The sequence below is a fragment of the Telopea speciosissima genome, chromosome 2 (genome assembly GCF_018873765.1).
Source record: "Telopea speciosissima isolate NSW1024214 ecotype Mountain lineage chromosome 2, Tspe_v1, whole genome shotgun sequence".
Lineage (NCBI taxonomy): Eukaryota > Viridiplantae > Streptophyta > Magnoliopsida > Proteales > Proteaceae > Telopea > Telopea speciosissima.
Window position 1 is genome coordinate 56,661,439 of NC_057917.1, and position 22,129 is coordinate 56,683,567.

The 22,129-nt window shown below is 41.6% G+C and overlaps 1 protein-coding gene across 2 annotated transcripts in view; it reads left to right on the top strand.

Moving 5' to 3' along the window:
- LOC122650360 (protein ESMERALDA 1-like) overlaps positions 1–22,129 on the top strand; it is a 64,508-nt gene that overhangs the window by 19,057 nt on the left and 23,322 nt on the right. For both annotated transcript variants that reach the window (XM_043843770.1, XM_043843771.1), the window contains exons 3-4: positions 17,129–17,196; positions 17,340–17,428. In XM_043843770.1, the coding sequence (XP_043699705.1) occupies positions 17,129–17,196; positions 17,340–17,428 (157 nt within the window). The remainder of the gene's footprint in view (positions 1–17,128; positions 17,197–17,339; positions 17,429–22,129) is intronic.

Here is a 22,129-nt window from a genome sequence, read left to right on the forward strand (position 1 = left end):
CACACCAAATCCGCCCTTAAAAGTTGGAACATCTCCATCTTTGGCAACATCCCTTCCCAACTCTCCTCTTGCCGGTCTAACCTATCCCTTGTCCAATCCAGGCTTCAGTCGGATCCTCTCAACCCCACGCTTGCTCTCAAGGAGAAGACACTCTCCGAAGAGCTTGCCTCCCTCTCTTCTCTTGAGGAAAGTTTCTTGCGCCAAAAATCCCGCATTAAGTGGCTGGACCTTAGAGATTCCAATACCGCCTATTTTCATAGATCGTTAAAAGCTAGGCTTAATTCCAATTCCATCACTCTACTACTCTCTCCTGATGGGACCCCTCTCTCCTCGGTCCTTGATATTAAATCGGCAACCAGCTCCAACTTCTCCAACCTATTCAATCCCCCCCCCTTTTCCCCTTCTCCCCTCCCCCCTGGCCTCATTGATAAGTTTGTTCCTCCCCATCTTTCTGATTTTCTCCTTGCATTCCCCACTGTTGACGAAATCTCAAAGGCAATTCTCTCCCATAAATCCAATAAAGCCCCTGGCCCTGATGGTTTCAGTATGGGTTTTTTCCTTAGCTACTGGGATGTAATCAAAGGTGATCTTTTTAAAGCTATCCGTAGCTTCTTTTTTAAGCCCAGCCAGTTTGCTCAAGTCAATCAGACCTTTATCTGCCTCATCCCTAAAAAAGATGGAGCTACCTCCCTATCTGACTTTAGACCTATTAGTTAAATCTTCAATGGATCGATTCTAATGAGAGATTAAAGAGTTAACAACATGGAGGAAGGAAAGGGGAAGAGGGGAAGAAGAGAAGAAGAGTTGGGAGAGAATCGATTATGTGTGTTGAGTAATTCTCAACACACATATTATTTTATTAATAAACTCTTCCAAATTACACAAACCTCCCTAGGGAGGTAAAGGGAAATAAAACAAGAAAAAGAAAAATACAACTTGGTCATGTCTTATAACAGGATAATGACAGAACTACCCTTATACAAGATATTCTAACATCTCTAACACTCCCCCTCAAGCTGGAGAATAAATGTCATACATTCCCAGCTTGCACAATAAGGTACTAAATAGACTAGGAGTGGGACCCTTGGTGAAGATATCTGCTACTTGATCACCTGTCTTGACAAAGGGAGTACAAATGCATCCAGAATCTAGCTTCTCTTTGATGAAGTGACGATCAACCTCAATATGCTTGGTTTGATCATGCTGAACCAGATTATGGGCAATGCTTATAGCAGCTTTATTGTCACAATAAAGTCTCATTGGCCCTTCAGTTTCAAAGCTCAAGTCTTGAAGAAGTCTCTTTAGCCATATAAGCTCACATACTCCATGAGCCATGGCCCTAAACTCGGCCTTTGCACTGGATCTAGGTACAACTGGTTGTTTCTTGCTCCTCCAGGTAACTAGATTACCACCTATAAAGGTACAGTACCCAGAAGTAGATCTCCTGTCAGAGACTGAACCAGCCCAATCAGCATCTGTGTAGCCTTCAATCTGCAAATGGTCATGCCTGGCAAATAGAAGACCTTTTCCTGGATAGGATTTCAAGTATCTAATGATGCGATACACTGCATCCAGATGTCCACTCCTGGGAGCATGTATGAACTGACTCACCACTCTAACTGCATAAGAGATGTCTGGTCGAGTCAAGGAGAGATAGATTAGTTTCCCAACTAATCTTTGGTACTTGCTTGCATCTATAAGAGAAGAACCACATTCATCACCAAGCTTATAATTCGGATCAACGGGGAAAGTTGCTGGTTTGCACCCCATCATGCCTGTCTCTTTCAGAAGATCCAAGACAAATATCCTTTGGCAAATGTTGATTCCTTTACTTGATCTAGATACTTCAATACCCAAGAAGTATTTCAAGAGTCCAAGGTCTTTAATCTCAAACTGTTTAGCCAGATAAGACTTCAATCTGTTTATCTCAGCAACATCATTCCCAGTTACCACAATGTCATCAACATAGACAATGAGAGCTGTAACTGTACCATTACCTCTCCTGATAAACAAGGTGTGGTCAGCTTGACTCTGATAATACCCATTCTTTAGGATGGCTTGTCTAAATCTCTCAAACCAGGCCTTAGGAGATTGCTTGAGGCCATAGAGAGCTTTCTTCAAGAGACACACTTTCCCTTCAGCTGAGGGACACTTAAAACCGGGTGGAGGCTGCATATACAACACTTCTGCTAATTCTCCATGAAGAAATGCATTCTTCACATCTAATTGGTACATTGGCCAATCTTTATTGGCTGCCACTGAAAGAAGAACCCTGATTGAGTTATGCTTGGCTACAGGGGCAAAAGTCTCCTGGTAGTCAATGCTATACACTTGACTATACCCTTTTGCAACTAGCCTAGCTTTGTATCTTTCCACTATACCATCGGATCTATACTTGATTGTATAAACCCATCTGCATCCAACTGGAGTTCTCCCCCTGGGAAGATCAACTAGTGTCCAAGTATTGTTCTTCTCCAAAGCCACCATTTCCTCAGACATTGCTTGCATCCATTTTGGATCGGATAAGGCCTTTGTGACATTTTTGGGAATGGAAGAAGACTCAAGGGCAGTGGAAAAGGCAATACCTGTAGGAGAAATAGAGTCATAGGAAACAAACTGGGCTATGGGGTTAGTACAGGCTCTCTTCCCCTTTCTTATAGCAATGGGAAGATCTAATTCAGAAAGAGAAGAATTACCTGACTGAGGAGGATGAGCCTGAGGATGTGGATCCAAAGAGGGGTTTTGGCAGGGTTGCTTATACCATGGTTGCTTTCCTTTTCCCTTCAACAAGCATTCACCTTTTGTGAATACACCATCTTCTTTGAATCTTATTCCCTTGTATTCTTTTTTCCTTCTAGCATCACCACCACTACTAGCATCAATATCAACAACACCATCAGCATCAGCATCATCAACAACATCCACTTCTTTGTACTTTCCAATATCAAATTGGAATGGGGAAGTGGAGGTAGGCAAGGGAGATAGAAAAGGAATGACATCAGCATTCTGTTCACTGCTAGTACTCTCCCCCTGAACAGGATGTTGAGTGGAAGAAAAATAAGGGATAGACTCAAAGAAGGTGACATCTTTGGAGAGAAGTCGCCTTCTGGAAGGAGGATGGTAGCACTTATACCCTTTGGTTGAATCAAAGTAGCCCAAGAAGATGCACTTGAGAGCTTTGGGATTAAGCTTAGTACGGCCTGATTTGTTGACATGAACATAACAAACACAACCAAGGACTCTTAGAGGCAAGGAGAAAACTGAGGATTGAGGAGAAAGAAGAGCCAAGGGGATTTGGAGCCAAGGAGTGGAGTTGGCATCCGGTTAATAAGAAAGGCAGCAGTAAAAAGTGCATCAGACCAGAAAGTCTTAGGCACATGCATACCAAAGAGAAGACCCCTGGTGATTTCCAGCAAATGGTGGTTTTTACGCTCAGCCAGCCCATTTTGTTTGGGGGTGTCAACACAAGCCAGTTGATGGATGATGCCATTATCAGTAAAGAATTGTTGGAGCCCCCCATACATGTACTCACCCCCCTTATCAGACCTAACATTTTGGATTCGAGTACCAAACTGAGAACTGATAAGTTGATAAAAATCCTTAAAAACATCACAAACATCACTCTTTTGTTTCAACAAAACAGTCCAAGTAGACCGAGAATAGTCATCCACAAATGAAACAAAGTACCGAAATCTAGATAAAGAAGTAGTAGGAGAAGGCACCCAAACATCAGTATGAACAAGGGAAAAAGGTGCAGTAGATCTATTACCACGATAAGGATTAGATGTACGACAATGTTTAGCAAAAATACAAGATTCACACTGAAAAATATAAGATGAAGGGAAAGAAGTAAACAAGTGGGGTAACTATCTCCTCATAACAACAAAAGAGGGATGACCCAAACGTTGATGCCAAAGCATTATAGACTCCAAAGTACTACGGTCACTCCGACCACAAACATAAGCTGTAGCAGTCGATTGAGCAGGTAACCATGGTTCAAGAAGATAAAGTCCTCCTTTTTCAGTCCTACTGCCAATAATCCTCTTTGTCTCCAAATCCTGAAAAACACAATAGGAAGGAAAGAAAGTGACACAACAATGTAAGGATTTGGTTAGGTGACGCACTGATAATAGGTTAGTAGGAAAATCAGGAACATGAAGGACAGACTCAAGGGAAATAGAAGGAGTAACTCGTATTACCCTTACCAGAGACAGAAGAAAGGGAACCATCAACAATCCTTACCTTGTCCCAGCCAGAGCAAATGGAGTAGGAATCATAGTACTGTGACATACCAGCTATGTGATCAGAGGCTCCAGTGTCAATAATTCAGGTGGGTGCAGTAGGAGGAGCAGACAAGACCTGCAGAGCTGAGGCAGAAGTAGTAGACCCTCCAGAGGTAGAACCAGTAGTTGACCCTCCAAGGTGAGACATCAGCCGACGGAGGGCTGCAATATCATCTTGTGAGAGGGTATCAGGAGCCGGCTGGGGTCTAGGTGGCTCAGACTCAGATGTCACAGAGTGAGCCCTAGCTCCCCCCTCACTTGCCTCCACGGGCACTAGATGAACCACCACGCATACCAGGAGGCTGTCCATGAAGATCCCAACACTTGTCCTTGGTGTGTCCAAGCTTACCACAATGATCACATTTAAATCTCTCACGGTGATCTCCACGAGGTGGCCCTTGGCCTTTCCCCCCACGTTTCCAGTCTCTGTGGGAACTAGAAACAAGGGCAGATCTCTCTATTGATGGTGCAATATCCATAGTGGTTCTCCTGGTTTCCTCACTTTGCAAATAGCTGCACACTTCATCCAGAGATGGAAAGGGAGATCTTCTTAAGATTTGCAAGCGAAGAGGCTCATATTCTGGGTTAAGACCACCAAGCAAAATAATGATCCTTTCCTTTTCTTGGCTCCTATAGACCTTTGCCTGATCATCAGAATTAGACAACTGGAGGTTGGATAGTGATCATATTCCTCCCACAAGCTAATAACAAAGTTGTAGTACTCAGATATTGTTGGCAGAATCATGGGTTAGAAATAGAGAAATAGAGAGAAAATAATAGCTTGTATTCATTGATAGGTAAGCCCCTCTATTTATAATAGAGGGGAAAGTTACAAAGGACTGAACTAGGCGATGTGGGACTAAAACCCACATAGCCAACTGTAGACATAATTACCCCTAACTAGCTGACTCTATAAGAGCAGCCACTTAAACCTAATAATATAGGAATAAAACTACCTCAAAAGGACTAGAATACCCCCACGGTATTCTGGATTACATATTCCAACAGATATACTCCTATCACCCTATTTCATATGGATGATCTTTTGGAGGATTTGATACACTTTTGTTGCATCTCCAACTCTATCAAAAACTTTGGAGACACTGTCCCAGATATCTTTCGCAGTCTCCTTACTCATAAGCCTCCTACCTATCTCAGGTTTCATGGAGAATATCAGCCAAGTCATGACAGTGGAGTTCTTAGTCTCCCACTTGAGATAGCCTGGATCAGTTGTAGTAGGAGCCGTGATAGACCCAGTAATGTATCCTAACTTTCCCTTACTGTGTAGGGACAACTTCACAGAAGGGACCAATCCAAGTAGTTGGTATTGTCTAATTTCACAACAGAGATTTGGGTGTTGGGGTTATCAAAGGAAGCCATGGTTGGGAAACCACTACTTAGGCTGCCAGCTGTAGTTGGTCCACTGACTTTAGAATCTTGTCCAGACACAGTAGACATAATGGGCAGACACTTCAACAATCAATATAGTGTTTTGCTCAAGTGGGGAGTACACTCAACCCAAACAAAGGAGGCAAACCAATACACAATGGTGCTCAATCAACCAAATCACTAGGCTGAGACCAAGCCTAAAAAACAGCAGGCATACAGAGAGCAAAAAACTTGCATAACTCAAACCAAATCCTTCTAACAGCCAAGAAACTTCAGTTCATAACACCCAACAAGTGTAACAAGATGCAAACATTCCATACTCAGCAACAAACAATCATCCAATGCAGCAATCTTTAAAAAAAGGTCAAACAAGAAGCAGAAACAGAGCTGCCGATACCTGTTCAGCAGCAAAAAAGTAGCAGTAGTCTTCCAATCTTCCACCTTCAAGAACAGGCTCTTAGGGCTTCAAAACAGCACTCCTGTACGACTTAAATTAGTCAAGTTCCAAGGCAAACCAATCTGCTAAAGGCAGAGTCGAATCTGAAACAGCCCAAGGCTGGCGGAAAAACTGGGTTTTCTTCCAAGGCTTCACAACAGTTGGAAGCTAAGTAACATTACTCTCAACAACCAAGAGGTTAGGGGTCTGAGATAACACCCCTAGGCGATTCAAATGCACTAGGTCTCATTCCAAGAGATGGAGAGGTGAAGGAGAACCAAGGCAAATACTTCACAGGCTGGCGGTAGCTAGGCAGGCATCTTCCAAAGCTTCAAACCACTTCAGCCGCTCCTAAACTCTCTCCATATGGACTTGGTTTAAAGAATACCACTCCTAAGACTGTAAGAAGTATAGTATCTCACATATACAGCCTCTAATGGAACCCCTTTACATTTATAGGGTTCCAAAGAGAGGAGAAGATAACTACTGAGCTGAGCCGACTCTCAAACCAAAGATGCTAGCTCTGATACCAAGTTAAATCTTCAATGGATCGATTCTAATGAGAGATTAAAGACTTAACAGCAAGGAGGAAGGAAAGGGGAAGAAGAGAAGAAGAGTTGGGAGAGAATCAGTTATGTGTGTTGAGTAATTCTCAACACATATATTACTTCATTAATAAACTCTTCCAAATTACACAGACCTCCCTAGGGAAGTAAAGGGAAATAAAACAAGAAAAAGAAAAATACAACTTGGTCATGTCTTATAACTAAACAATGACAGAACTACCCTTATACAAGATATTCTAACAACTCTAACACTATCTCCCTTTGCAACCTCATCGACAAATTCATTGCAAAGATCCTTGCTAATAGGATCAAGGCTGTTATCCCCTCCCTTGTCAGCCCTAATCAATCTGCCTTCATTTCGGGTAGAAGCATTGCAGACAACATCATTCTTTGCTCTGAAATTGTTAGAGGTTTTGACCGTAAATCTCATAGCCCGGCGGCCCTCATGAAAATCAACTTTCACAAGGCGTTTGATTCCCTTTGTTGGGATTTTATTTGTGATGTGCTTGCCCAAATGGGCTTTCCCCCTACTTTTGTCCGTTGGATTTATGCCTGCATTTCCTCCCCCTCCTTCTTTGTCTTTGTCAACGGCTCTCCGGCAGGTTTCTTTCATTCCAAAGTAGGCATTCGCCAAGGTTTCCCCCTTTCACCATTCCTGTTCTCCCTGGCTCTGGAAGTCCTCTCTAGAAGCCTTCAATCCAAAACGGATCTCCACCTCATCTCCCCTATTCCTAAATGCAAGCATATTAACCTCACCCATCTGGCCTTTGCAGATGATCTGATGATCTTCTCTAAGGCTACCCTTTCCTCTATCTCTGCCATCATGGACTCCCTCCACCTCTTTGAATCCCTTCTGGGTCTCCACATCAATCTCCTCTGTAACAAAACACACTTGAAGAATACCAGAACTGAGAAGAGAAGAAGAAGAGATGAAAAGAAGAAGATGGGAAGATAAGAGAACTGTCTGATATGACAGTCTCCCTCATCATACTTGTATTTATAACTTGAAATTACAATAGAAAAGAGGGAACTCCTAATCTGATTAGGAATTCCTAATTAGGATAGGAGTCCAAGTTACAATAGGAGAATAATAAAACTAAGGCTAACAATTAGGACTCAAAGTAGAACTAGGACTACCAACTAGGACTATAGCAACTCAAAGAGAAATAGGACAGACTTAAACTATAACTAGGACTTTATAATCCTAATTATAAAACACAAAAACCAAATCACTGTTCACGTGAACAATGTCACCTAGACCCAGCTTGGACCAACTTCGATAGAAAGCAGGTCCAAATAGTGCCTTTGTAAACATATCAGTATATCACCAAGTTGATTGGTAGTAGAAACAAAACGAGTAACAACCAACTTCTTCATAATAGCATCCCGAACAAAGTGACAATCAACCTCAATGTGCTTTGTCTTTTCATGAAAAACAGGATTACTTGCAATATAGATAGCGGCTTGATTATCACAAAACATTTGCATAGGCTGGTTGATGGGAAACCCTAATTCCTGGAGTAAAGATTTGACCCACATCAACTCAGCTGTAGTATGTGCCATCGCTCGATTTTCGGCTTCAGCATTGGATCGAGCAAAGGTGGTTTATTTCTTGCTTTTCCATGTGACCAAATTTCCACCCACAAAAGTGCAATAACCAGAAGTGGACCGTCTATCACCATCAATACCAGCCCAATCAGCATCAGAGAACCCAACCAGATTAGCATTTCGATTAGGTCAATAAATGAGACCTTTACCAGGAGCACTCTTTAGATAGCGCAACACACGGCAAACAGCTTCCCAATGAATTTTCTTTGGACATTGCATAAATTGACTAATAACCCCAACAGCAAAGGATATATCCGGATGAGTGACTGTAAGATAAATAAGTTTGCCAACTAGTCTTCTATATCGATGAACATCTGAAAAATCCTCACCCTCATCGGATCCAAGTTTCTAATGAGGATCCATTAGGTTTGGAAGCAAGCATTCCAGTGTCAGTTAGAAGGTAAAGGACATATTTCCTCTGAGACAAGCTAATACCGTTCTTGCTTCTTAAAACCTCAATACCAAGAAAATACTTGAGAGCACCCAAGTCCTTCATCTGAAAATGCTGATGAAGATATGCTTTAACTTGGGCAATACTAGAAGCATCATTACCAGTTATAATAATGTCATCCACATAGACGACCATCACCACCACTTTAGAATTCTGACGGCGAACAAAAACAGAATGGTCAGAGTAACACTGAGAGAATCCTACCTTAGTAACAATGGAGCTGAACTTATCAAACCATGCTCGTGGAGATTGTTTCAACCCATAAATTGCCTTGCGAAGCTTGTAAACTTTGGTAGAAGACTCCCCCTAAGCAACATACCCTGGAGGTTACTCCATATAAACCTCCTCTTGTAGATCACCATAGAGAAAAGCATTTTTGATATCCATTTGATATAGGGGCCAATCAAAATAACAGCCAAAGAAATAAGGATCCGAACAGAGTTCAGACGAGCAACTGGAGAATAAGTCTCAAAGTAATCCACACCATAGGTTTGAGTATAGCCTTTAGCAACTAGGCGGGCCTTCAGTTGTTCAACAGAACCGTCCAGATTGTATTTGATAATATAAACCCACTGACACTTACAAGATCTTTCCCAACAGGTAGTGAAACCAGAGTCCAGGTATTGCGAGATAACAATGCATCCACCTTGGTGTACATGGCAGACTTCCAACCAGGATGAGAGAATGCCTCATGGTGGGTGTGAGGAATAAGGTTAGTAGATAATGCTGAAGCAAGTGGGTGATAGTGAGAAGGAAGATGAGAAACGGTTACATAGTGCTCAATAGGATAAACCGGTCTTTGAGTGCAAGAGCGAGTACCTTTACGAAAAGCAATGGGTAAGTCAATGGAGCCTTCAGCATCGAAGTCAGATTGAGTGGCAGGCTGAGCGGCATCCGTTGTATCACTAGGTGGTTGAGTGGCATCCGCTGGATCACTAGATAGGACCGGAATTGTAGGAACAGGATTTGTGGGTAATGTAGTAGGAGTGGGTACAGGTGGTGGAACTGTGGGAGCAAGTATAGGTATGGTGGTGGAAGGTAAGGTTGGGGAACAACGTCGACGACGGTGATAGACTTGAATTGGTGAAGGAACAGAAATAGGAACAGGTATAGGTGGACCTAAAGGAACTTCATGGTTCACTATAGATGGTAAAGTGGAAGAAGGAAAATAGGGAGTATTTTAAAAAAAAGTGACATCTGTACTAATAAATTGTTTGTTGGAAATGGGATCAAAACATTTATACCCTTTATGGGTACGAGAATAACCAAGAAAAAGACATTTAACTGACCGTGGAGAGAGTTTATCAATGGTGGGATGGAGAATGTGAACGAAACACACACAACCAAAAACACGCAGTGGAGAGGAAAACAAAGGAAGATTAGGATGAAGAAGAGAAAAAGAAATTTTATTTTGTAAAACGGAAGAAGGCATACGATTAATAAGATAACAGGCTGTAAGAACGGCATCACACCAAAAACGTGTGGGGACATTCATGTGGATCATAATAGAATGGGCAACATCGAGTAAGTGCCGATTTTTGCATTCGGCCACCCCATTTTGTTGTGGAGTGTACGAGCAGCTAGTTTGGTGAAGAATACCATGGGTGAGGCAAAAATAAAAAATTGCAGATTGGGTGTACTCCAAAGCATTATCTGAATGAAAATTTTGAATGGATGTGGCAAATTGAGTTTTTATTTCTTGATAAAAATTTTTAAACACGGTAAGAAATTGAGCCCGGTCCTTTAACAGATAAACCCAAGTGGAGCGAGAATAATCGTCCACAGAACTAACAAAATAAGAAAATCCTAACCTATTACGAACACGACACGGACCCCAAATATCAGAATGAACTAAAGAGAATAATGAAGAACTTCTAGGTAAAGTACGGGCAAGAAAAGACGAGCGATGATGCTTGCTTAGTTCACAAGCCTCACATTCAAGGTGAGATGTGGACTTGCAACTAGGGACCATTAATTGAAGTTTAGGTAAGGATGGGTGACCAAGGCGTAGATGTCATTGCATGGGAGATGGTATGGTAGTAGACGTAGCAGCAGTGGAATGTCTGGTGCCATCCAAGTAATATAGTCCATCGTGCTCAAGCCCTCCACCAATCTTCTTCCTTGTCTGAAGGTCCTGAAAAACACAATAAGAAGGATTAAAGGTTACAGAGCAGTTAAGGGATTTAGTAAGCTGACTAACAGAAACAAGGTTTAAGGGTAATTTAGGAACATGAAGAATAGGAGAGAAAGTCATGGATGATGTTGGAGAAACAGTTCCATGACCAGTTATCTTAGTAGAGGATCCATCAGCAAGAATAACATTGGAGGAGGTTTGAACGGAATTTATGGAAGAAAATAAGCTTGACTTACCAGTCATGTGACATGAAGCACCTGAATCGATAAGCCAAGAAGTAGAAGAAGGGAAAAATGCAGCATTACCTTTATAGGCTAGAGTGGCAATAGAGGAAGAGGCAGATGTAGCTTCAAGTTGTTGGAGGCGTTTGGCTAGTTGGTTGTAATCCTCACGAGACCATAGTACTAAAACTCGCGAAATTTCGGTCAAGATATCGAATATTTCGAGTATCTCGACCTGTCCGAAATGAAACGCAAGCCCGATATGAAAAATGCAATATTTCAAATATTTCGGAAATTTCGATCATCTCGTTTCTGAAATTTCGTAAATCTCGATAATTTCGGTCATCTCGTTTCGAAAATTTCTGAAATCTCGGTCATTTTTGGCATTTTACGCCCACAGAAAAATACCATATTTCGACGAGATTTCGTCGAAATTTCGGTCGAAATTTCGGTCAAACCGAAACACCGAAACGAAACGGGATTTAGTACCATGCACGAGACATAGAAGATGAAGTTGATGAACCCTGGTTCATATCACTGTTAGGTTTCTCAGTAGTAGTTTCAATGGTGGTAGTATTGGCTAGTTCATTCACCCAATCAGGTTTTCCATGTGTGGCCCAACAAGTGCCAACAGTATGATTAGGTTTTCCACAATAAGTGCACTGGCGGGCAGATTTGTCAACATATTGAGTACCTGTACCTCGTCCATTAGATCCACGACCACGGCCTCTAAATTGGCCACAACCACGACCACGCCCCCGTCCACGATTTGCAACAAAGGCTAAGTTGTCTTTGGGAGTACTATCAGATTTGGACGGATTAGCCAGATGGTTAATACGAGAAAAAACTTCATTGAGAGAGGGAACCTTCTCTCTTGTGAGTAGCTGACTCTTCACAGACTGGTAGTCAGGGTGTAGTCCAACAAGAAACTTCGCAACATGGAACTCAGCTCTTTGTTGCTTTAACTGATCAAGATTAGTGGTCAAAGGTTGATGTATCTGTAGTTCTTCAACCATGCCCTTATAACTGGCAAAATACTCATTTAAGGTTTTATCTCCTTGTTGAAAAATAATTTCTCATAGAGATCATACATACGAGAGATGTTCCTTTCTTGAGAGAAGCTTTCACGTTAGTCATTCCAGACATCCTTAGCAAGGGAGTGAAACATAACATTGGAGGCAATAGCAGGCTCAACACTGTTCCATAGCTATATCTTGACAATAGAGTTTTCGCGCATCCACTCTTCATGAACTGTTAATGTGGTAGCATCTTTAGGATCACGATCAGGAGGATCATCGGTAATGTATTTCAGTTTGCCCTTGGCATGTATGTAAGCTTGAACTACCTGGGCCCATAATAAATAATTTGAAACTCCTGAGAGTTTAATAGTGGTAATCTGTACTTGAACATTATTCGTTGGTGTTTTAGGATCAGCCATAGATATAATTTATCAAGTCCAAGCAGTAACAGTAGCAGCAACCAATCGGCAGTACTAGTAGCAGTAACAAGTGGATCTCACTTAGAACCAGATTAGGGTTTGAAAACCCAAAAGCAGTAGCAGTAACCAATCGGCAGAAATAGGGTATGTAAACCCAAGGTGGCAGCAGGGAATTGCAGCAGAAATAAGAACCAGCAGAATGAGGGTTGAAGAAACCCAATAATAGCAGTAGTCAATCAGCAACAGTAGGATTTGAAAAGCTAAGAGTTGCAGAAAAAATCCTATCGGCAGAGATAGGATGTAAATAAGTCTGTAAAATTCTATACCTGAAAATAGATGTGATGGATCGATTGGAGTAAATTAAAGGCTTCACTGTGGAACAGAGCAGCAGACAAAAAAGGGCTTCACTTTGGAATGCAAGTAGCAGCAAACTCCAGAAGTGATTTCTAAGCAGCAGCACAATCGCACGTAATAGAAGAACTCAGAACAAGGCAGAAGCTACCTTCGAGTAGGTAATATAAACTGAAGACTCCAGTCGATCCTTTTCTTCAGGTATGTAGTAGCAGTAGAACCGTAGTTTTCTCTTGAAAACTTCATCTAGGGTGTAATTCTCAGAATATGCAGCATAGGGTGCTGCACCCTTTAAAGAAAATTGATTACTTAGAAGACTCTCAAACCAGTGTCGCAGATCACAGACGATCTAATGGTTGTTCTCTGATACCATGTAGCAAAACACACTTGAAGAATACCAGAACTGAGAAGAGAAGAAGAAGAGATGAAAAGAAGAAGATGGGAAGAGAAGAGAACTGTCTGATATGACAGTCTCCCTCAGCATACTTGTATTTATAACTTAATCTGATTTGGAATTCCTAATTAGGATAGGAGTCCAAGTTACAATAGGAGAATAATAAAACAAAGACTAACAATTAGGACTCAAAGTAGAACTAGGACTACCAACTAGGACTACAGCAACTCAAAGAGAAATAGGACAGACTTAAACTATAACTAGGAGTTTATAATCCTAATTATAAAACACAAATACCAAATCACTGTTCACGTGAACAGTACTTCAACATCCTCAAATCCAAAATCTTCCTCATTGGCATCCCCGAGTCGGTTAAAGATTCTCTCCTGCGCCTAACTGGGTTTTCCATTGGTTCTCTCCTTGTTAATTACCTCGGCCTTCCCCTCATTCCTGCAAGGCTGTCCAGCCATTACTGCGCTTCCATGCTCGACAATATTCGCAAGAGGCTCCAACTTTGGAAAGGTAAACTCCTATCCTATGCTGGCAAACTGGAATGTGTCAAATCTGTTCTCCAAGCTCATATATCTATTAGAGTGGCATCTTCAGAATCCCTAAAGCCACCATCAAGGCAATGGAGCGTCTCTTTTGTGCTTTTCTCTGGAAAGGGTCTGACTCCTCCAAATTCCTCCATCCTTCTAGCTGGAAATCCATCTGCCTCCCCAAATCCAAAGGAGGTCTAGGCATCCGTCGCATTCGCGACTCCAACACTACGGGCATCCTTAAGCTGATTTGGAAAATCTCTTCCCGCCAAGAGTTCATTTGGGTCAATTGGGTCTACTTCCATCTTCTCAAATCGGATTCCATTTGGACTGTCAAGATTCCCTCGGATTGTTCTTAGATATGGCGCAAAATCATCCTTCTTCGGCCTCTCGCCCTCCGTAGCACTTCAGCTTCCATTGTTGATGGCTCCTCCATCTCCCTCTGGCTTGACCCTTGGCACCCCCTTGGGATTCTTTTCACCTCCTCGGGCCCAGGGCAATTTATTCTTCTGGTCTCCCTAAAGCCTCTCCCCTTTCCAGCCTCATTGCCTTAGGATCCTAGTTCCCTCCCCCATCTCTTAACCCCTCTATTCTTTCCCTGATTTGGCAGTCTCTCCCTCCCCTACCCCCCCTTCTCCCCCCCTGGTAGATAAGTCCCTTCCCCCAACGACACTTTCTCCTCCAGATCAGCCTGGAACTTTGTTCGAGATCCTAGCCCCATCATCCCCTGGCACAAACTTATCTGCTTCAAGGGTCATATCCCTCGCCATAGCTTCATCGCCTGGAGATCCCTTAGACTTTGCCTCCCTACCCAAGCCTTCTTGCTGCACCGTAATATCCTTGTTTCCCCTTCCTGCGGCCTCTGTTGGAATGGTCATGAGGACATAGCCCACCTTTTCTTTGCTTACCCCTTCTCCTCTACCATCTGGAAAAAAGCCGTTACCTCCATATGGCCCCGAAGTAGGAGACCTTTGGACTTTGATCGGGAATGGCTCTGGTTGGATAAAGCTTTTTCAGGAAATTCAGTCTGTGACACTATTGGTAAGCTGGTCTTTTGTGCTACTATCTATCATGTTTGGATGGAACGAAACCTTAGGAGATGGACTTCCAACTCCCGATCTTTTGACCTGATTTGGAAAGCCATCTTCTTTGACGTTTCTTCTAAGATCAGATGCGGCCGCCTTGATCAGATTCTGGATTCCCCAAGGAACAGGCATATTGTTGTCTCCTGGGGCCTAGATTCGTCTCTTTTGCGGTCCCCCTCCTCTGCATAGGCTGGGTTGGTATTCTTGTCTGCCCCCCCCCCCCCTCTTTCCCCTTATTTGTATATTCCCCTCCCCCCTTTTTTCTTCCCTACCCCCTCCTGGGGTTCGGTAATATAGTTATTCATCCAAAAATAAATCTGCCCACACCAAACATAAATAGGCAACCCGATGACTCAAAGATGTTGCTGTTAAAGCTGTGGAATTTATTCCATGTATTTGCTTTTCATGTGATAACCAAGGTTCGAGGTCTTGGTTTCGGACAGGCCCAAAACCGAGTTGTCTCTGTGAGATGCCAAGATCTCGGTTGAGTTGGTGTATTATTTTTGGCCCCTAGTTTTGGTGGCCATATGACCTAGTTAGGCAATGAAAGTTGCAGAACAGCCTATTATAAGCCCTATAAACATAATGGAACTCTTAAATTAAAAAAAAAAAAAAAAAAAAAAACTAACTCAAAATGGTAGTTTGACTGTAGACCTATGATTGGTAGTTTACGTTGCATATATACTGTGATATGGCCCATCTCATACACTCTTTAGTACTAGAACACATATAATTCAAGTTAAAAAAAAAACACTAAATAAACATTAGGAATGAAAAGACATGAAATTATAAACCATTAAATAAATCATACAGAAAACATAATTTGTTACAAAGAGTCAAAAAGTGACATATAAGATTATAAGAGTGAACATTGAACAATACAAGCAACAACTAGTCAGTGAGTCACCTAGTATTGGAATGAGTGCTGGGCCGGATCAAAACCATTAGAATGTTGCTGATGCGGAATCAAGTTTTCCTCCGACTGAATCACAAAAGCTGGCCATGTCATAGTGTGGTGGAAGAAACGCTCGAAATTGTCCACAACAGCCCTATGGATGGAATCGTTAACGTACTCAAGGTACCCTATCCTATGGTATATATCTCTGAACTATGCAGAACTCGAGCGAGAGCCACTGCTACTTGATGGACCGAGTGCTGGGCCGGATCAAAACCATTAGAATGTTGCTGATGTGGAATCAAGTTTTCCTCCGACTGAATCACAAAAGCTGGCCATGTCATAGTATGGCGGAAGAAACGCTCAAAGTTGTCCACAACAGCCCTATGGATGGAATCATCAACGTACTCGATGTACCCTAACCTATGGTATATATCTCTGAACTATGCAGAAATTGAGTGAGAGCCACTGCTACTTGATTGTGCATGGGGAATTGGAACCAGCATGTATGGCTGGGGGGCCGGGAACCTGGACATGCTGTCCACAAAACCTGTTCTGGTGCATGACTGACCCTCATACTCAGAGACAGAAGGTAATGATGATGAAGAGCCAACCTGGCCAAACTGACCATAACCAGTATAGTGACTAAAGTCGGAACTGGTGCTCCCCGTGCTATATCCATATGATGGTGCACACCACTGCTCCCCATACATACCACCCTCCATACTCAAGTCCCTCCTAGACTATAGTGAGGGTATTATAGGTATAGATACTTTGTTAAATAAACTTTACCTTTGTAGGTATTCTTATGTTAGTGTGGGGGTATTGATGTAATCTTACATGATATTTCAAGTTAGTAAATGTAGGGGAGAGAAATCAATTCTCTCCCAAACTGCTTTTTTCGCTTCTGCCTCTTCTTCTTCTTCCTCTCTCTCTTTTCATCCTTTTTTCTCTCTTGTTATTTTTCCTTCATTACTTTGACCTAATACTCACTATTTTATTTTTACATCATGCCCAGTACCTAATAACATTGGTCAGATTGATCTAATTCCAGTGATAGCCATGCAGAAATCACATCGTGTTGAGTCATTATATGAACTGTTTCACTTCATGAAAAATATATTACGTGGATTTGCCAAATTTATATCATGTTGAGTCATTATATGAACAGTTTAACTTCAGGAGAAATATTACTTGGATTTGCCAAATATATTAATTTATGTGTCGATTCACCATCTACCCCTTTTCCTCTTCCTGTTGTCTTTTGTACAATTTTTTCTACAATAGTGATCATTTTTTCTAACTTTAAATTGGACGATGTTGTGTTCCATACTATAGGTTTACCTGATTCAAATGGTTACATATATGTGGAGGCTAATGGTGGCTTGAATCAGCAAAGGACATCGGTTGTGCCAATTCCTTGTCACATTTCTTTTATGAGTGATTATTCTCTTACATCATATTCTTTTCCCCCCACTGGTGGAATTAGATCTCACGAAATAGACCTTGTTCTTACATTTTCTACTTGATTACCTTCTTTGTTTCGCAGATATGCAATGCAGTTGCTGTGGCGGGTTATTTGAATGCGACGCTTGTAATCCCTTACTTCCATTTCCATAGCATTTGGAGGGATCCAAGGTCTGTTGTTCTGTCTATCCTTACCTAAAAAGGTTAGCATGTAATTCAAGGTGAGTATTACAGTTTTTCTAGTTTCATGCGAGGCTTTAATCTATAGTATCGATCAAAAAAATTAAAGTAAGAGAATCTTTTGACCATGGAAGAGATTTAGTAACCAAGTAGTACTGAATTAGCAAGTGAACTAGAACTAATAACATGTAGGAAAATAGAAAGTTGAAGATAACAAAAACTAAGGTAGTAGTACTGCTGAACAACACTCAAAGCTAGGATCAAACAGGGAACCAGTGGATTTAATTGAAGAGTGTGTCGGCGACTCGGCAGTAAAAACCAGGTCTGAAACTATGAAGAAAACTGACAATGGTTAGAGATCGAAACAGAAATTCAAGAGATAAAAACTGAAACTGTAAGTTGCAGGCACAAAGATGGAGAAAAAAAATCTGAATCTGACCTTTAGGGAATGTAAAAGAAGAAGAAGATAAGAAAGGATATGTTACGCCTCTCACCTAACTATGGAGAAGCAATCCCACCAGCTCCACCCTTGACATCCCACCAAGATTTCCCAACTACATCCCATAGTAGAGCGGTTCTGAATCCCATAGAATCGTGCTGTCTTTCATAGAACTCACAAGCTCAAGGCTAAATTGTGTTTCAAATAGTTGGGGCTGGGTATGATCCCCTCCTCTTTATTTATAACATAATGGAATAATCAAAATAGGAAACGCCGGCCCCATGTGTGGAAGGAGTAATCACTTGCAACTTAAGTTTCCACAAAATAGAGGCTCTTCTAGAACTTAACAAAATAGAAACTAACACCTAATCCTGTATAGGAGTCAAAGCCCTCATATTTGGGCTTATAGAAGTGCTCCATTACAATCGTAAAACCCAAAAATACAAACCCCATGGCCCATAAAACCCGTTGGTGGTGGTCTTGTTCTTCTGAACTGCATCAGTGACCAATCCCCCCTTATGTGTCCTGGCACCCAGATAACTTTAGACCAGAAATGGGGAAAATAAGAGGATGGGGCATATTTTCCTGAAATATGGTGCTTGCTTCGGGCAGCTTGGCCTCACCTAGGCGCTTCGCAAGATCATGGCTCCCCTTTACAACTATGGTTTGTAGGGAAAAACTTTCACCAGTGGAGAAACTAATAGATTTTAACTTCCAAAATATTAAATACACAATCCCTATTGTCGAATAGATCTGCTATTTCGAAAAATGTTTAGTGAATATTATTTAAATATAGGATCCAGATAAATTTTTTACTGCTTCTGATCATTGTGATGTACAATGTGAACTTGATATACATTAAAACCATATAATTGAAACTAAATTAAGTAATAAGGTTATTAATACAAGAACTACAATTATAACTGGGATTTTTGTAGAAGTCGATAGAACTAGAAGAGGACCATAATTAATAGCAAACAAGAGAAAAATAAATTTTACATCAATGGACAGATCTGGCTGAAAATCTGGTCGTGTTAAAGTAATATCAGATTTATCAATTGATATGAGAATCTTGAAAATCATATTTAATTGATAGCTGATTCTCAGGCTGCTTATATTCAAGCTAGAGCCTAGAAGTACTAACTGAGGAAACTCTGCGGGAATTGATGATCAGATCTAAGGGACAGATATGGGATTAACTTAAGCTGTAGAATTTTAGATTTATAGTTAAGATATAAAAACCAGCTTGAATTAGTCAGAACTATGGAATCAATTTTGGAAAATAGAGAAGAAAGAGAGATTATGAGATGATGAAGAGAAGAAAAGTTTTGAAGAGATATGACCTGGCTATTATGAAACCAGTTCCAGAAGAAGAAGAGTAGAAGAAAAGCAATGGGCCAGGAGAGACCTTCACAAGTCACCATGTTTGCTGAGCACAGAAGTACCGGAACTCAATTCTCTTTACCATTGTAAACAGCCTTAGAACTGAATGCTTGAGTGATCAATATGGATCACCAAGCTCCTTTATTTATAATCAAAGAGTTGCAATAATCATACTAGAATTAGGAAAGCTACCCTTGCCGATTCATATTAGGAATACCCAAATAAGAATAGGCTAAGGGAGAACAAATATAAAAGAGGACAAAACTACCCCTATCGGGTAGAACTACTTATTCTAACACTCCCCCTCAAGTTGGAGCATAAATATCAAATATGCCCAACTTGACAAGAATAGGATGAAATACTTTTCCACTTAATCCCTTAGTGAACACATCAGCTAGTTGGTCAGCAGACTGCACAAAAGGAACACAGACCAACCCTTCTTCCAACTTCTCTTTGATAAAGTGCCTATCAACCTCCACATGCTTTGTACGATCATGCTGAATAGGATTGTGAGCAATGCTAATGGCAGCCTTGTTGTCACAATACAACATCATGGGAAGACGGACAGGAATACCAAGATCTTGCAATAAGCCTTTGAGCCATAGCAATTCACAAATACCTTGTGCCATAGCACGAAATTCTGCCTCAGCACTAGACCTTGCCACTACGTTCTTCTTTTTACTACGCCACGTAACAAGGTTTCCACCAACAAACGAGCAATAGCCAGAGATCGACTTCCTATCAGAGGATCCAGCCCAATCAGTATCAGTATATGCTTCGACATGAAGATGGCCATTTGGAGACAGAAGAATTCCTTTTCTCAGGGCTGACTTCAAGTAACGGAGAATTCAAAGAACAACATCCATATGAGAAGAATGAGGATCGTGCATGAACTGACTTACCATACTCACAGAGACGGCTATATCTGGTTATGTATGAGATAGATAAACAAGCTTGTCGACCAATCTCTGATAAGGACCTTTGTCAACAGGTTCACCCTCCTTTTCTTTAAGCCGTGTAGTAGCTTCCATAGGTGTATCAGAAGGATGACACCCTAGCATTCTACTCTCGGTTAGCAAATCTAGGATGTACTTCCTTTGAGAAAGAACGATGCCCTTAGAAGATCGAGCAACTTCTATCCCTAGAAAGTACTTTAGGTTTCCCAGATCTTTTATTTCAAATTCTTGGCCAAGGAAACTCTTTAATTTGCTGATCTCATTATTATCATTCCCGGTGACCACAATGTCATCCACATAGATTATGAGAATGGTTATTTTTTCACCATTCCTTTTTATAAACAGGGTATGATCAGCATTACTCTGCTTATAACCCACAGAAACCATAGCCTTGTGAAACCGTCCAAACCATACACTGGGTGACTACTTCAGCCTGTATAAAGTACGCTTCAATTTACACACTTTGCCGCTGGTTTTATCACATGAGAAACCCGGTGGAATATCCATATACATTTCCTTCTCAAGCTCTCCATGGAGGAAGGCATTCTTCACATCTAACTGCTGCAATTCCCATCCCATATTTACTGCACAAGATAGTAGTACTCTGACAGTGTTCAGCTTTGCAACTGGTGTAAAGGTCTCCTGATAGTCGATCCGATAAGTCTGAGTAAATCCCTTTGCCACCAATCGTGCTTTGTATCGATCCACAATGCCATCTACCTTCTGTTTCACCACAAACACCTACTTATATCCAGCTGGTTTCTTTCCTGGAGGATGAACCACAAGCTCCCATGTATCATTCTTTTGTAAGGCTTTCATTTCTTCCATCATTGCTGCCTTCCACTTTCCATATGTAAAAGCTTCCTACCAATTTTGGGGAATACGAACAGAAGAAAGAGAAGAGACAAACGTACGGAAGGATGGAGAAAGGGAATCATAAGAGACTACATGAGAAATAGGATGCCGAGTACAGGCCCAAATACCTTTGCGATGAGCAATAGGTAAGTCAGGAGAAGAAGGAGAAGAGATGTTACCTGGAGAACGATCTGGTTCCAAGGCCAGCAACTGGATTGGTATTGGTGCTGCAGTGGATGGTAGTTGCGTGTTTTTGGAATGTCCCCTGTGTTAGGTTTTGAGATTAGAATCATTAATTTTCTTTTGAAATTTCCTAATGGTTTGTTGTACTGGAATCAACTCCCCTTGAAGGGGATTTTCAGCATCATCTAAGTTCTCCCCCTGGGGAAAATCCTCTCTGTCTTCAGTAGGAGGGAGGGGAGGAGCAGAAGGCTAAAGAGGGGGTGGGGTCAATATTCGGTTGGTTCTGTACAGGAGACATATTCTGCTGGTTCTGTATAGGAATCTCAACCAACACATCTTCCCTGAAATTCCCCCCCTGAAGAGGTGTAGATGGATAATAGGAGAGAGCTTCATGAAAGATAACATCCATACTGACCAAGGCACGACAAGGGGTGTGGTAACATTTATAACCCTTTTAGGATGGCGAATATCCCAAGAAAATACAACGGACGCCACAGGGTTCAAGTATGCCTGGGGATCTGGTATCCCGAGCATAACTGACACAACCAAAAACTTTAGGTGGGAACAACAAAGGAGGAATATCCCTGTAATAAAGTAGTAGGAGTTTGTGAGTCAAGGACTCGGGTAGGCAGCCTATTAATGAGATAGGCTGCAGTAAGGACAGCATCTCCCCAATATTGGGAAGGAACAGAATGGGCAAACATAATCACCCGAGACACCTTATGGAGGTGGCGGTTTTTCCTGTCAGCCACACCATTTTGGGCTGGGGTATCGACACAACTGGTCTGATGGAGAATTCCATGGGCAGCAAGATAGTGTTGGAACCAACCATTCATATATTCTTTGCCATTGTCACTCCGCAATATCTTGAGAGTG